The following is a 15,729-nucleotide window of genomic DNA, read 5'->3' as shown; positions in this document are numbered from 1 at the left end:
AGGAGTAGTGCTACTCCTTCCCTTGCTCTTGTCCTCTCACTAACCCCTGACTTTACTCCCAAGACATTCCCAAACCACTCTTCTCCTTTACCCTTGAGCTCCGTTTCACTCAGAGCCAAAACATCCAGGTTCCTTTCCTCAAACATACTACCTATCTCTCCTTTTTTTCTCATCTTGGTTACATCCACACATTTAGACACCCTAATCTGAGCCTTCGAGGAGGATGAGCATTTCCCGCGTGGGGATAGGGGAGAAAGAATACATCCCACGCATTCCTCACGTGTCGTAGAAGGCGACTAAAGGGGACGGGAGCGGGGGGCTAAAAACCCTCCCCTCCTTGTATTCTAACTTTCTAATAGGGGAAACAGAAGAAGGATAAACGAAGGTATACTGTGAAATTTGTGTAGATTTTTTAAATTTGACGATTTTTAACACACAATGCTTTTGATTCTATATAAAATTTGTGTAGATTTTCAAATTTGACGATTTTTTAGCTTACGATGCATTTGAGCCTGTGTAAAATTTGTGTAGATTTTTACATTTGATTTTTAACACATACAATGCATCTGATTCTATGTAAAATCTGTGTAGATTTTCAAATTTGGCGATTTTTTTTAGCTTACGATGCCTTTTATCCTGTGTAAAATTTGTGTAGATTTTTAAATTTGACGATTCTTAACTCATACTATGCATTTGATTCTGTGTAAAAATCTGTAAAGATTTTCAAATTTGACGATTTTTTTTTAACTCATGATGCATTTGATCCTGTGTAAAATTTGGGTAGATTTTCAAATTTAACGATCCTTAACACATACGATGCATTTGATTCTATGTAAAATTTGTGTAGATTTTCAAATTTAACGATTCTTAACACATACGATGCATTTGATCCTATGTAAAATTTGGGTAGATTTTCAAATTTAACGATTCTTAACACATACGATGCATTTGATCCTATGTAAAATTTGGGTAGATTTTCAAATTTAACGATTCTTAACTCATACGATGCATTTGATCCTATGTAAAATTTGGGTAGATTTTCAAATTTAACGATTCTTAACTCATACGATGCATTTGATCCTATGTAAAATTTGGGTAGATTCTTAAATTTGACGATTTTTAACACATACAATGCATTTGATTCTATGAAAAATTTGGGTAGATTTTTAAATTTGACGATTCTTAACTCATACGATGCATTTGATTCTATGTAAAATTTGCGTAGATTTTTAAATTTGACGATTCTTAACTCATACGATGCATTTGATTCTATGTAAAATTTGGGTAGATTTTTTAATTTGACGATTTTTAACACACAATGCATTTGATTCTATGTAAAATTTGGGTAGATTCTTAAATTTGACGATTTTTAACACATACAATGCATTTGATTCTATGAAAAATTTGGGTAGATTTTTAAATTTGACGATTCTTAACTCATACGATGCATTTGATTCTATGTAAAATTTGGGTAGATTTTTGAATTTGACGATTTTTAACACACAATGCATTTGATTCTATGTAAAATTTGGGTAGATTTTTAAAATTGACGATTTTTTAAGTTACGGTGCATTTGAACCTATACAAAATTTGTGTATACTTTTAAATTTGACGATTCTTAACTCATGCGATGCATTTGATTCTATGTAAAATTTGTGTAGATTTTTGAATTTGACGATTCTTAACATACAATGCATTTGACTCTATCGAGTGTTCTAAGTATACACACATGTGTAATGGTTGGTATACTAAGTATACCCACAAGATGGTGGTTAGTATTCTAAGTATACACACATGTGTATTGGTTGGTATACTGAGTATACCCACAAGATGGTGGTTAGTATTCTAAGTATACACACGTGTGTATTGGTTGGTATACTAAGTATACCCACAGGATGGTGGTTAGTATTCTAAGTATACCCACATGTGTATTGGTTGGTATACTGGTTATACCCACAAGATGGTGGTTAGTATTCTAAGTATACACACATGTGTATTGGTTGGTATACTAAGTATACCCACAAGATGGTGGTTAGTATTCTAAGTATACCCACATGTGTATTGGTTGGTATACTGGTTATACCCACAAGATGGTGGTTAGTATTCTAAGTATACACACATGTGTATTGGGTGGTATACTGGTTATACCCACAGTATGGTGGTTAGTATTCTAAGTATACACACATGTGTATTGGTTGGTATACTAAGTATACCCACAAGATGGTGGTTAGTATTGTAAGTATACACACGTGTGTATTGGTTGGTATACTGGTTATACCCACAGTATGGTGGTTAGTATTCTAAGTATACACACGTGTGTATTGGTTGGTATACTGGTTATACCCACAGTATGGTGGTTAGTATTCTAAGTATACACACATGTGTATTGGTTGGTATACTAAGTATACCCACAAGATGGTGGTTAGTATTCTAAGTATACACACATGTGTATTGGTTGGTATACTGGTTATACCCACAGTATGGTGGTTAGTATTCTAAGTATACACACGTGTGTATTGGTTGGTATACTAAGTATACCCACAAGATGGTGGTTAGTATTGTAAGTATACACACATGTGTATTGGTTGGTATACTAAGTATACCCACAAGATGGTGGTTAGACTCTATACACTCATCTGTTCTTGGTTGGTATACCCATTATACATACAGACATATTAGTTCTATAGGTATATACGGAATCTGACCAGTATATCCACTAGATATACCCACAGGCGTGTCTGTCTGTGGTATGCTAAGAGACGCCATGAATACAAGATGGTGTATACTGTATACTGTATACTGTATATACATCCCCCTGTGGTGTACACGCTAATCAAATCTTCCCGCCTAGGGTGTGCGCGCCGGCACCCGGGGGAGGGAGAGTGGGGAGAGGAGGGAGAGTTGCTCTCTCGTCCCCCCCAGAGTCTGGGGTGAGGAGGAGAGAGGCAGTAGTGGTGCAGAGGCCGGTGGCAACACACAGTTCTCTGGGGAAGATGATGTCCGGGGTCTTCACTATGCGTTTAATTAATCAGTAAGACCTCCTGTTCTTACCCCCAGTTAATTAATTCCCCCAGAGAGATGTTGCTGTGGTGGGGTGGTTCTCTGGGGGTGTATGGGGGGAGGCGCTCTGGGCAAATTTGCTTATTCTGCCGACATATTGGTATTTTTAGGTCCAATGGCGCAAATACCGTGTTGATTTTATTATCTATGTCTTGTGTCACTTAGTTATTTCATTTATCAATTATTAAGACATTTGTGTTTATGATATTCTAATTATAGTTTGAGTGACGTCTTGTGGGCCATTATCTCGCTATTTTAGCGCTATTTTGCATATGATAGTAATTTAGTTGTGCCATTGGTTATGAACAATGTTGAAATAAGAAGGTAAAGAAGGCGAGAAAATATGATGGGAAGCATCATAAACGGATTATGTAATCTGGGCTAGGGTAGAGTTGACGAAGCTCATGAAGATCAGGGATAACGTTAGGGGGGAGGGGGGAGGTTGAAGCAGAAATAGGTCGAAACTCCTATTGAGATGACGGAGAGAACCTCACTTACAGACGAGATTTCTCGGAATTGTCTGTATTTTCGTATGAAGGAAAAGTCTGCCCATTGATCTATATAAATGAGATAACTCATTCATTCTATGTAGGTCCATGCTAGGCAGGGCCTGCTGAGTCTGTCCCTCCCTCCCTACAACCCACCGTTTGGCCCCATGCTAGGCAGGGCCTGCTGAGTCTGTCCCTCCCCCCATACAACCCACCGCTTGGCCCCATGCTAGGCAGGGCCTGCTGAGTCTGTCCCTCCCTCCCTACAACCCACCGTTTGGCCCCATGCTAGGCAGGGCCTGCTGAGTCTGTCCCTCCCCCCATACAACCCACCGCTTGGCCCCATGCTAGGCACGGCCTGCTAAGTCTGTCCCTCCCCCCTGCAACCCACCGCTTGGCCCATGCTAGGCCCATCCTGAGTCTGTCCCCCCTACAACCCACTGCTTGGCCCATGCCAGCCAGGTCCTGCTTAACCCCCCCCCACACACACAACCCACTGTCTGAACCCATAAATACCTCCAACCTTTGTTTATATCTACCTCAAAATCTACCTCCCCTGGCTAGCAGCTGGTCCCATAAATCTACTACCCTATTTCCCAACCAGTATCGTCCCACATCCCACGTGAATCTTATCTTTTTCTCTAATTCAAATCCATCATGTCTTGTCCTTTATTCATGCTACCTGTATTAATGCCCTTCACCCATGTATTAAAGCCCTTCTTTCATTTTAAAACTTTAGTCATGTCTCCTCAAGCTTTCCTCCTCTTCTTAAGTGAGTGTAAATTCAGTCTTTTTAATAACCTTTCCTCATAAGTGAGGTTTCTAATTCCAGGGATCATTTTTCTCATTTGCCCTTGTACTCTCTCTAAACAGTCTACACCAGCTGCATAGTACAGAGCCCAAAACTGTGCCGCATAATCCAAATGTGGTTTCACCAACGCAAGATCAAGTTGCAATGATACTCTTCGAGTTGTATTGTTAACAGTCCTGTTAGCCTTATTGCACACTTTAATACATTGTTGCCACAGCTTAAGAACCTTGCTCACCAGTACCCCAAAATTTTGGTATATCTTTTATCTCGAATCTCATCAGCTAGTTTACTTTAGGGAAGATTTTCAGAGCTTCAGATGATTTTTACAAAGTTTTGTGTTCACGGTTTCCTTGATTTTCATAACCCTCATCATTTTGGTGGTGATAATATTATGGACGAAGTTACACCATGACACTGTAAATTGATTCGCAATGTCATTGCGTAACCAGTGCAAAATAATGTCACTCACTATCCAGAGATGATAACAATATTGATCCAAACTGGACTCTTTATCACGAATTATGTTAATGTATTAGGTTACTTCGAATCAAATTTTGGTTTGGATTTTAGGTAATATATTTCTGTAGTGCAAGTGTAGTGTTTAGAATACAGTAATGGTTGTGAAATATCATTTGGAACTTTATCTTTTATGAATCATATCAAATAATGAGACAATTTTGGAAGTTATGTATGTTAGAGAAAATACTGAGTTGGTTAAATGTATAAGCAGGTAAAAAACTTTTAAAAAATCAACAGAACTGATTAAAACCTTAATTTAAATCTTTAGTGTGTGTGTGTTTGTGCGTGTGTGTGTGTGTGTGTGTGTGTGTGTGAGCTTCGTACATTAAAAGTGTATAGTGAAAAGTTACTTTTGTTTGTGGTTGAGCCTATCGGATGGTTAATGCTCATGGTTAAGAGGTAGTGCTAAAACACATCATGTATTCATTGATTGTCAAAATCTTTGTCTTACATTAGATGAATAATCAGTTCCTATGATATAAATGTTTGTATCACATTGATTTTGCTTTTGATGTGCAACGAATGATTTGCAGATGAGGAAGTTTGAGCAGAATCATCAGAAGAATGAAACTTCTATAATGATGTGCTTTACTTTCAGGATTTCTTACTGCATTTTCAGCTTTTACTTCTGATACTTATAGATTGCATTCTGTAGATTTTTGCCATGGTTACATTATTCATCATTCGCCACCACTGGATTGTAATTGTTCTGGATATTTGAGGTAAAGCAGAACTTTGCATGGATATAGAACGCCATTGAAAGGCCATTAATTGCTGAGTAGTATAGCCCATTATGCATGTTATATTTTGACAAGAATGATAAATGATCACAGAATAAAATCATTACCTTCTCAGGGGATGGAGGACGTTGAGGGCAAGGAATGCTCGCCTCCAACACTCCGCTGCAGCTCAGCGTCCCATCAGTAAATTGGTTATAGCCAATCGTGGTGAGATTGCCTGCCGCGTTGTACGTACTGCTCGCAAGATAGGAGTACGGACAGTGGCAGTTTATTCTGATCCTGACAAAAACTCCATGCATGTTGCAATGGTAATATGTTTATTTTTTGTAATTATACTGAACTAGAATGCTTACTCATCAGTTATATTTTTTGTACTCATAGTAAAACTAAAATGCTTACTCATCAGAGAGCCTTCTTAAAATGTTGATATGCAGCTAAACTTTGTGATACTTCTCTTTCACAGTTACGGTGCATTGTCATAGGTATTTCCTGTTTATTTTCTTCAGTTATCAATATCTTTTTTTTTCTGTAATTGTGAGGTTCTGATGTTTTACAATAGTCTCTCTATCTATCTGTCTACCTATCTATGTAGTACTACTACACAGTAGTAATGGCACTAGACATCAAGAAAGCATTAAGCACTGTTTCCTGACAAATTCACACACTAAAGATACTTGACACCTCCTTTCACAACAATGAAAAAAAGTTGTTGGCCAATTCCATATCTTGCCAACAGGGCAGAGAGTGATTGAGATGGTAGTGGCATGCACAGAGAATCAGACTGGGCGAAGAACACTGGCTTCAGATGTGGTAGAAGTTGTGCAGACCAGATATTTGCTTTGAAGAAACACTTAGAGAAGAATTTGCTTGTGGTTTTTGTGGAGCCTGGATATAGCTTATAGCTTAGAGTTGATGTAGTTGCTTTGTAGAAGGTGTTGTGAATGTCTGTTGTTGGAGGAAAGCTATTAGAGGCAATGAGTAGTTTTTTGTGAAGAGAATATGGCATGTTTGCAAGTAGGGAGACATTAAGGTGAGTGGTTTAAGGTGAAAATGAGTCTCTACCAAAGGTGTGTGTTATCAACATGGTTTTATAATCTGTTTATGGATGTGGTGGTGATGAGGTAAATGCTTGGATCTTAGAGAGAGGGATATCTCTATAGCATGCTATGGGTGTGGGGGCCAGGGAAGTGAGTCCGTTTCTGAATGCAGATGACATGGCTTTGGTGGCAGCGACAATTGAGAAACTGTAGAAGTTAGGGTCTGACTTTGGGAGAGTGTGTGAAAGGAAAAAGCTAAGAATTAATGTGAATAGAAATAGAATTTGGGGTTTAGTAGGGGGATGAGAGAGGTTGGTTTGCATGTGAGTTTGAAAAGGGAGAGCCTTGAAGTAGGTAGCATTTTAAGTTCCTGGGAGTGACTTGACAGCAAATGTAAGTGTGGGAAGTGAAGTGAACCACTGGGTAAGGGTATGGGCAGAGGTCCTGGTTGCATTGAGGAGAATGTGGAAAGAGAGGTCACCTTCCGGAAGGGCAATGGGTAAAGGAGGATACCGAGAAGATGGTAGGATGAAGTGAGAGGCCTTGAGTTATCAGGGCTGGAACAAGTGGGAGAGTGAGAGGCATACATGGGATAGACAAAATTAGATAGATTTTGTATGCTGGGAATGATTTGCTGTCAGTTGGCTGAGCCAAAACATATGAAGTGGTCGAGGAAAACCACTGAAATGTCTGTGGGACTTGGCTATGGATAGGGTGCTCTGGTTTTGGTGCAGTATGCATGTTTATTATAGTGTGGATGTAAGTAAATGAGGCTGTTCTTTGTTCCTAGAACTACTCCAATTGAAGAATTGACAGAGAAGTATGAAAAAGACGTACAATTATATTTATTAAACCTACTTAATTGCCTTCTCCCGCGTTAGCAAGGTAGCTCAAGGAAACAGACAAGGAATGGCCTGACCCACGCACATACACATATATGTACATAAATGCCTACACGTGCACATATACATACATACATATACATTTCAATGTATATGTACATATACTTACACCCATATACATTTATACTCATGTACATATTCATACTTGCTGCCTTCATCCATTCCCATCTCCACCCTGCCACACATGAAACAGCATCCCCCCCCCAGGAAAAGACAAAAAAGACCACATTTGTTCACACTCACTCTCTAGCTGTCTTGTGTAATGCACCGAAACCACAGCTCCCTTTCCACATCCAGGCCCCACAGAACTTTCCATGGTTTACCCCAGACGCTTCACATGCCCTGGCTCAATCCATTGACAGTATGCCGACCCCGGTATACCACATCGTTCCAATTCACTCTATTCCTTGCACGCCTTTCACCCTCCTGTATCTTCAGGCCCCGATATCTCAAAATCTTTTTCACTCCATCCTTCCACTTCCAATCTGGTCTCCTGCTTCTCCCTCTTCCCTCCACCTCAGACACATGTATCCTCTTTGTCAATCTTTCCTCACTCATTCTCTCATTACAGTTCAGTATATATTGAACATTGGTCTCGTTATAAAGTACTGAGCTCAAATATGGTTTGCAGGCAGATGAAGCATATCATATTGGTCCTGCAGCGTCCCAAGAGTCCTACCTTCGCGGGGACAAAATCCTGGACGTTATAAAACAGAGTGGAGCTCAAGCTGTACATCCTGGTTATGGCTTCCTTTCAGAAAATGTTGAGTTTGCAGATCTATGTGCACAGGAAGGTGTAATTTTTGTTGGTCCTCCAGCTTCAGCTATTAGGGACATGGGAATTAAAAGGTGAGATGAAATCACTAATTGGATGTATAGTTTTTGTTGATAAGCCGATAACCACATATGCCAAAGATATTTGATGAACTTTTTTTTTCAGTTATTAAAGAAAGTTGTACCACATCTTTATTTTGCAGCACATCTAAAATGATCATGTCAGAGGCATCTGTACCAGTGATTGGCGGATACCATGGTGATGACCAGAGTGATGAGAGGTTACGTCTTGAAGCAGACAAAATTGGTTTTCCAGTCATGATTAAAGCAGTGCGTGGAGGTGGTGGAAAGGTAAGTAGCCATGCGTGGTAAAATGTAATGCATTTCATACCATAAATGTAACTAGTAATGTGACTGAGAATGAAACTATTGTATTTAGAAACCACATTTTTCATCCCCCCCTGGGAAATATTTATTCATGGAGCATCATGCATTATGCCCCACTGAGTCTTGTTGAGACATTTTGGATTTCACCAGAGATTGCCAAGAGAACCACATATTTGTACATCTTGGACCCTGAATTCCTTTCGGCAAGATGTATTTCTCTGAGGTCCTTGTCTCATGCTTGGCTTTATGCAAGAACACTGTGAGGAAGATGGCTTGGCATGCTTGTTTGCTGTTTCTTGTGTTATTGAAGCAGTGTTAGGAACAGAGGAAAGAAATGGCTTTATTTTCTCACATCCATTCCCTACTTGTCATGTATAATACGCCAAAACCACAGCCTTTGTCCACAACTAGACCCCATCGACTTATCTCATTTTTTCCATGGCTGCTTCGCACCCTTGGCTTGCCGCACGGTAGCCATGTGACACAAGAACTTGCTGAGTATTGTATGGTCTATTTAATGGTTGGGGGCACACAAGTGGCCAGCAAAAACCAAAATGATACTTAGAAAAGAAGGAAAGTGAGCCAACTTTGTGATGCAGGGCAAGTGAATCAAGTTCTGAAGTTACCCTGGGAGAACTGACAAGCCAGACCACTTTTGATTCATCTTTATACCCTGGGAGAACTGACAAGCCAGACCACTTTTGATTCATCTCTATCAAGTAAGGCTGCAGAGTTAGACCCCACCTTAGATGTGAGAGCTGCAGAGTTAGAACCACCTCAGGTACGAAGTCAGTACTCCATACAAGAATAAATCAGTCCTTTGTATAATCAGAGAAGCTGTTCAAAAGAAAAAGAATTTGACAAGTAAACAGGTCTCCCAGTTTGTAAGAGGCAGACTTAGCTATTTCTGTAATGCTTCCAAACATTTACCTTCTCACCTACCCTATGACTTGCATTTACTACCTTGGCTCCATTCCTTGGCATGTCGTTCACTAGCATGGTTCCACTCTTGGCATGTCCACTTCCAGGGATCTAAAACATTCCACTACCTCTAAAGTCTATCCATTCAGGTTCACAACTGATCTCGCTCTGTACTTCTAAATTTAATAACTTTGCTTTTCATTCACATTTACTCTCATTTTCCTTCTTTTGCACTCACTCCCAAATGGACACTAACCTGTACAGTTTCTTATTGAAGCTAGCATCAATGCTGTACCATCAGGAAACAACAAGTGACTTCTCAGTTCCTCTTACCCCCTATAGACTGCATACTCACCCCTCTCTCCAAAACCCCTGCAGTTCCTTCCCTCACCACGCCATCTACAAACAAGTTAAACAGCCATGGTGATGCCACACACCCCTGCCTCAGACCCATCTTCACCTGGAATCACTCACTTTCCTCTCTGCATACTTTCACACATGCCTTACACTTTTGGTGAAAGGTTCTCTGCTTCTTGTAGCTTTTTTGACACCATATATTTGTAAGACCTTCTTCAAGCCATCGCTAAGAACCCTATCACCTGCTTTCTCCATTTCTATAAATGTCACGCAAAAATTCTTCTGTCTCTTTTAAGTTCCACTTCCACTCCTGAACCATATTGTTCCTTCCCAGTCTGATGCTCTGTACTTGTCTTCATGTTCTCACTCACCTGTCTCCCATACAGCTTATCAGGTATACTTAATAAACTTATTCCTTTGTAGAGTGAACGTACATCTGTTTCCCTTGCCTTTTTACAGCAGCACCTCACCATGATCCATACATACATAGAAAATCACTGATAAACCAGTTAACAGCACAGTCACCCCTGTTTTTAAGACTTACAGCTGCAGTACTTTTCACTCCATCCAACTAGCCACATTTCATCCTGTGCATGGCTTATACTGCCTCTTCTCTCTTCTCCAAACCACTTTCTGTGACTCTTTCACTTCACATACCTCCCTGACCAAAAAGCCCTACATCTGCCACCAAATCATCAGATACATTGAACAGTTCTTCAAAATACTCACATCGTCTCTTGTTTTTCTTGCCTAATTAACCTTCTTCCAAAGCATTTTATTCTACCTGAAGTTTATTGATACTTGCTAATCCCAACTCTTATTGACCCTCTTTTTCAAACTTTACATCTTCCTTTTTTACTTCCTGCCACATTCTTTTGTACACCTCCCAATCACTTCCACTCTTTCCCTGTAAATATGACCCAAACAACTCTCTTTTCTCTTCCATGGACAATATGTTATCCCACCATGCTCTAGCCTTTCTCAGCTGTACACCTCCCACCTTCCACATACCACAAACTTCTCTTGCACTACTTCCCCAGGTATTTCCCATTTCTCACCCACTCCCTTTTCTTTATTTGCATACACCTTTTGCTATTCTTCACCCAGTCTTCTGGTATTTCTACACTCAAATCTGTTTTTGAGGCTCACTTACTTTCACCACCCTCTTCTCACTCGTACTGTTTTCTCCTTTCTGAAAACTTTTACAAATCTGATCCCTTGCGTTCACCAGGTAATGATTAGACATCCCACCAGCTTCCCTTCTCAGCACATCAATATGAATGTTATTAGTGAAGATAAGTTGACATTGATAAGAAGATTCAGTTGCCCATACTGTTTTAGTTAAAAAAAAAGAAATGTAGGCAAGCAAAAAGAGTGCGGATGCTCAGCTACTTGAGGTGGGATGCTCTGTTTATTCTTTCCAGATTACTTGATGTAATTATCACCTTGAGGATGACATAATAGCAATCACGTGACCCAGATTCTCAGTAAATCTTTTCTTACTGGTGATTATTAACACATATCTTACATTATGCTAGTTGCACCTGTTTTATTTCTTTTCCTTTACAGTTTGAAATAAATGTTTCATATTATTTTACGTACTACTATGATCTTACTTTTACACAAATGGCTACACCCTCCCAAATGTAATATCTGCCTTGTACAATTCCTCTGTACCTGATTTACAAAAGTCATACAGAGATTGTTTATTTTTTTATTTATTTATTTTGCTTTGTCGCTGTCTCCCGCGTTAGCGAGGTAGTGCAAGGAAACAGACGAAAGAATGGCCCAACCCACCTACATACACATGTATATACATACACGTCCACACACATACCTATACATCTCAAGGTATACATACATATACACATGCAGACATATACATATATACACATGTACATAATTCATACTGTCTGTCTTTATTTATTCCTATCGCCACCTCGCCACACATGGAATAACAACCCCCTCCCCCTCATGTGTGCGAGTTAGCGCTAGGAAAAGACAACAAAGGCCCCATTCGTTCACACTCAATCTCTAGCTGTCATGTAATAATGCACCGAAACCACAGCTCCCTTTCCACATCCAGGCCCTACAGAACTTTCCATGGTTTACCCCAGACGCTTCACATGCCCTGGCTCAATTCATTGACAGTACGCCGACCCCGGTATACCACATTGTTCCAATTCACTTCATTCCTTGCATGCCTTTCACCCTCCTGCATGTTCAGGCCCCGATCACTCAAAATCTTTTTCACTCCATCTTTCCACCTCCAATTTGGTCTCACACTTCTCCTTGTTCCCTCCACCCCTGACATATATATCCTCTTGGTCAATCTTTCCTCTCTCATTCTCTTCATGTGAAAAAACCATTTCAAAACACCCTCTTCTGCTCTCTCAACCATACTCTTTTTATTTCCACACGTCTCTCCTACCCTTACATTACTTACTCGATCAAACCACCTCACACCACATATTGTCCTCAAACATCTCATTTCCAGCATATCCACCCTCCTGTGCACAACCCTATCCATAGCCCACGCCTCACAACCATACAACATTGTTGGAACCACTATTCCTTCAAACATACCCACCTTTGCTTTCCGAGATAATGTTCTCGACTTCCAAACATTCTTCAAGGCTCCCAGAATTTTCGCCCCCTCCCCCACCCTATGATTCACTTCCGCTTCCATGGTTCCATCCGCTGCCAGATCCACTCCCAGATATCTAAAACAATTTACTTCCTCCAGTTTTTCTCCATTCAAACTTACCTCCCAATTGACTTGACCCTCAACCCTACTGTACCTAATAACCTTGCTCTTATTCACATTTACTCTTAACTTTCTTCTTTCACACACTTTAACAAACTCAGTCACCAGCTTCTGCAGTTTCTCACATGAATCAGCCACCAGCGCTGTATCATCAGTGAACAACAACTGACTCACTTCCCAAGCTATCTCATCAACAACAGACTGCATACTTGCCCCTCTTTCCAAAACTCTTGCATTCACCTCCCTAACAACCCCATCCATCAACAAATTAAACAACCATGGAGACATCACACACCCCTGCCGCAAACCTGCATTCACTGAGAACCAATCACTTTCCTCTCTTCCTACGCGTACACATGCCTTACATCCTCGATAAAAACTTTTCACTGCTTCTAACAACTTGCCTCCCACACCATATATTCTTAATACCTTCCACAGAGCATCTCTATCAACTCTATCATATGCCTTCTCCAGATCCATAAATGCTACATACAAATCCATTTGCTTTTCTAAGTATTTCTCACATACATTCTGCAAAGCAAACACCTGATCCACACATCCTCTACCACTTCTGAAACCACACTGCTCTTCCCCAATCTAATGCTCTGTACATGCCTTCACCCTCTCAGTCAATACCCTCCCATATAATTTCCCAGGAATACTCAACAAACTTATACCTCTGTAATTTGAGCACTCACTCTTATCCCCTTTGCCTTTGTACAATGGCACTATGCAAGCATTCCTCCAATCCTCAGGCACCTCACCATGAATCATACATACATTGAATAACCTTACCAACCAGTCAACAATACAGTCACCCCCTTTTTTAATAAATTCCATTGCAGGACCATCCAAACCTGCTGCCTTGCCGGCTTTCATCTTCTACAAAGCTTTTACTACCTCTTCTCTGTTTACCAAATCATTTTCCCTGACCCTCTCACTTTGCACACCACCTCAACCAAAACACCCTATATCTGCCACTCTATCATCAAACACATTCAACAAACCTTCAAAATACTCACTCCATCTCCTCACATCACCACTACTTGTTATCACCTCCCCATTAGCCCCCTTCACTGAAGTTCCCATTTGCTCCCTTGTCTTACGCACTTTATTTACCTCCTTCCAAAACATCTTTTTATTCTCCCTAAAATTTAAAGATACTCTCTCACCCCAACTCTCATTTGCCCTCTTTTTCACCTCTTGCACTTTTCTCTTGACCTCCTGCCTCTTTCTTTTATACATCTCCCACTCATTTGTATTTTTTCCCTGCAAAAATCATCCAAATGCCTCTCTCTTCTCTTTCACTAATAATCTTACTTCTTCATCCCACCTCTCACTACCGTTTCTAATCAACCCACCTCCCACGGTTCTCATGCCACAAGCATCTTTTGCGCAAGCCATCACTGCTTCCCTAAATACATCCCATTCCTCCCCCACTCCCCTTACCTCCTTTGTTCTCACCTTTTTCCATTCTGTACTCAGTCTCTCCTGGTACTTCCTCACACAAGTCTCCTTCCCAAGCTCACTTACTCTCACCACTCTCTTCACCCCAACATTCTCTCTTCTTTTCTGAAAACCCCTACAAATCTTCACTTTCACCTCCACAAGATAATGATCAGACATCCCTCCAGTTGCACCTCTCAGCACATTAACATCCAAAAGTCTCTCTTTTGCGCGCCTATCAATTAACACGTAATCCAATAACGCTCTCTGGCCATCTCTCCTATTTACATACATATACTTATGTATATCTCTCTTTTCAAACCAGGTATTCCCAATCAACAGTCCTTTTTCAGCACATAAATCTATAAGCTCTTCACCATTTCCATTTACAACACTGAACACCCCATGTATACCAATTATTCCCTCAACTGCCACATTACTCACCTTTGCATTCAAATCACCCATCACTATAACCTGATCTTGTGCATCAAAACCACTAACACACTCATTCAGGTGCTCCCAAAACACTTGCCTCTCATGATCTTTCTTCCCATGCCCAGGTGCATATGCACCAATAATCACCCATCTCTCTCCATCAACTTTCAGTTTTACCCATATCAATCTAGAATTGACTTTCTAACACTCTATCACATACTCCCACAACTCCTGTTTCTGGAGTAGTGCTACTCCTTCCCTTGCTCTTGTCCTCTCACTAACCCCTGACTTTACTCCTAAGACATTCCCAAACCACTCCTCCCCTTTACCCTTGAGCTTTTTTTCACTCAGAGCCAAAACATCCAGGTTCCTTTCCTCAAACATACTACCTATCTCTCCTTTTTTCTCATCTTGGTTACATCCACACACATTTAGACACCCCAATCTGAGCCTTCGAGGAGGATGAGCACTCCCCGCATGACTCCTTCTTCTGTTTCCCCTTTTAGAAAGGCAAAATACATGGAGGGGAAGGTTTCTGGCCTTCCGGCTCCCGTCCACTTTAGTCGCCTTCTATGATACGTGAGGAATGGGTGGGAGGTATTCTTTCTCCCCATCCCCAGAGATTGTTATTACATCTATATGTTAGCATCTATCATTCGCCAGTCTTTTGTGTTTGAAGTGTTGTTTATCATGATATCCACTGTTCATACAAATCAGAAGAAATTTGGCATTTTCCCTCAAACTTCTCATCATTACCTGTTTTCTCTTTCATGGATGGCTTTCTTGGATTCACATATCAGATAGTTAAAACTTTGCATGTGTGGTGACTTATTTTTTTGTCTGAATACCTGGTTCATGATCCAGCACCAATGTGGACATTGGGTAAGTGCTTTGTCAAGTAGTATTTTAGATAGTTTGATTTTGCACATGCAAGGATTGCTGTGTTTTCATCATGAACATGGGGCCCAAGCACATTTTATCTGATAGCTACTGCTTAGTTAGTGTTGCTCTTTCGAGAAGAAAGTACAATTTTGATGATAGCCCAGTAATCTGGTATCTTCAAATTTTGAAACAAGTATGTGTGG

General features: G+C 40.4%; 1 protein-coding gene across 1 annotated transcript in view; it reads left to right on the top strand.

The window, feature by feature from the left end:
- The first annotated feature begins 2,875 nt into the window (after nucleotides 1–2,875).
- The window catches only part of LOC139746051 (methylcrotonoyl-CoA carboxylase subunit alpha, mitochondrial-like), a 43,332-nt gene continuing 30,478 nt past the window's right edge, over nucleotides 2,876–15,729 (top strand). Inside the window, 4 exon segments of the mRNA XM_071656883.1 lie at nucleotides 2,876–3,031; nucleotides 5,734–5,926; nucleotides 8,189–8,406; nucleotides 8,535–8,682. Coding sequence (XP_071512984.1) covers nucleotides 2,994–3,031; nucleotides 5,734–5,926; nucleotides 8,189–8,406; nucleotides 8,535–8,682 — 597 coding nt within the window. The 5' untranslated portion in view covers nucleotides 2,876–2,993.

Source organism: Panulirus ornatus, chromosome 63 (genome assembly GCF_036320965.1).
Source record: "Panulirus ornatus isolate Po-2019 chromosome 63, ASM3632096v1, whole genome shotgun sequence".
Classification (NCBI taxonomy): Eukaryota; Metazoa; Arthropoda; class Malacostraca; order Decapoda; family Palinuridae; genus Panulirus; species Panulirus ornatus.
This window is presented reverse-complemented; position numbering and strand designations above follow the sequence as displayed.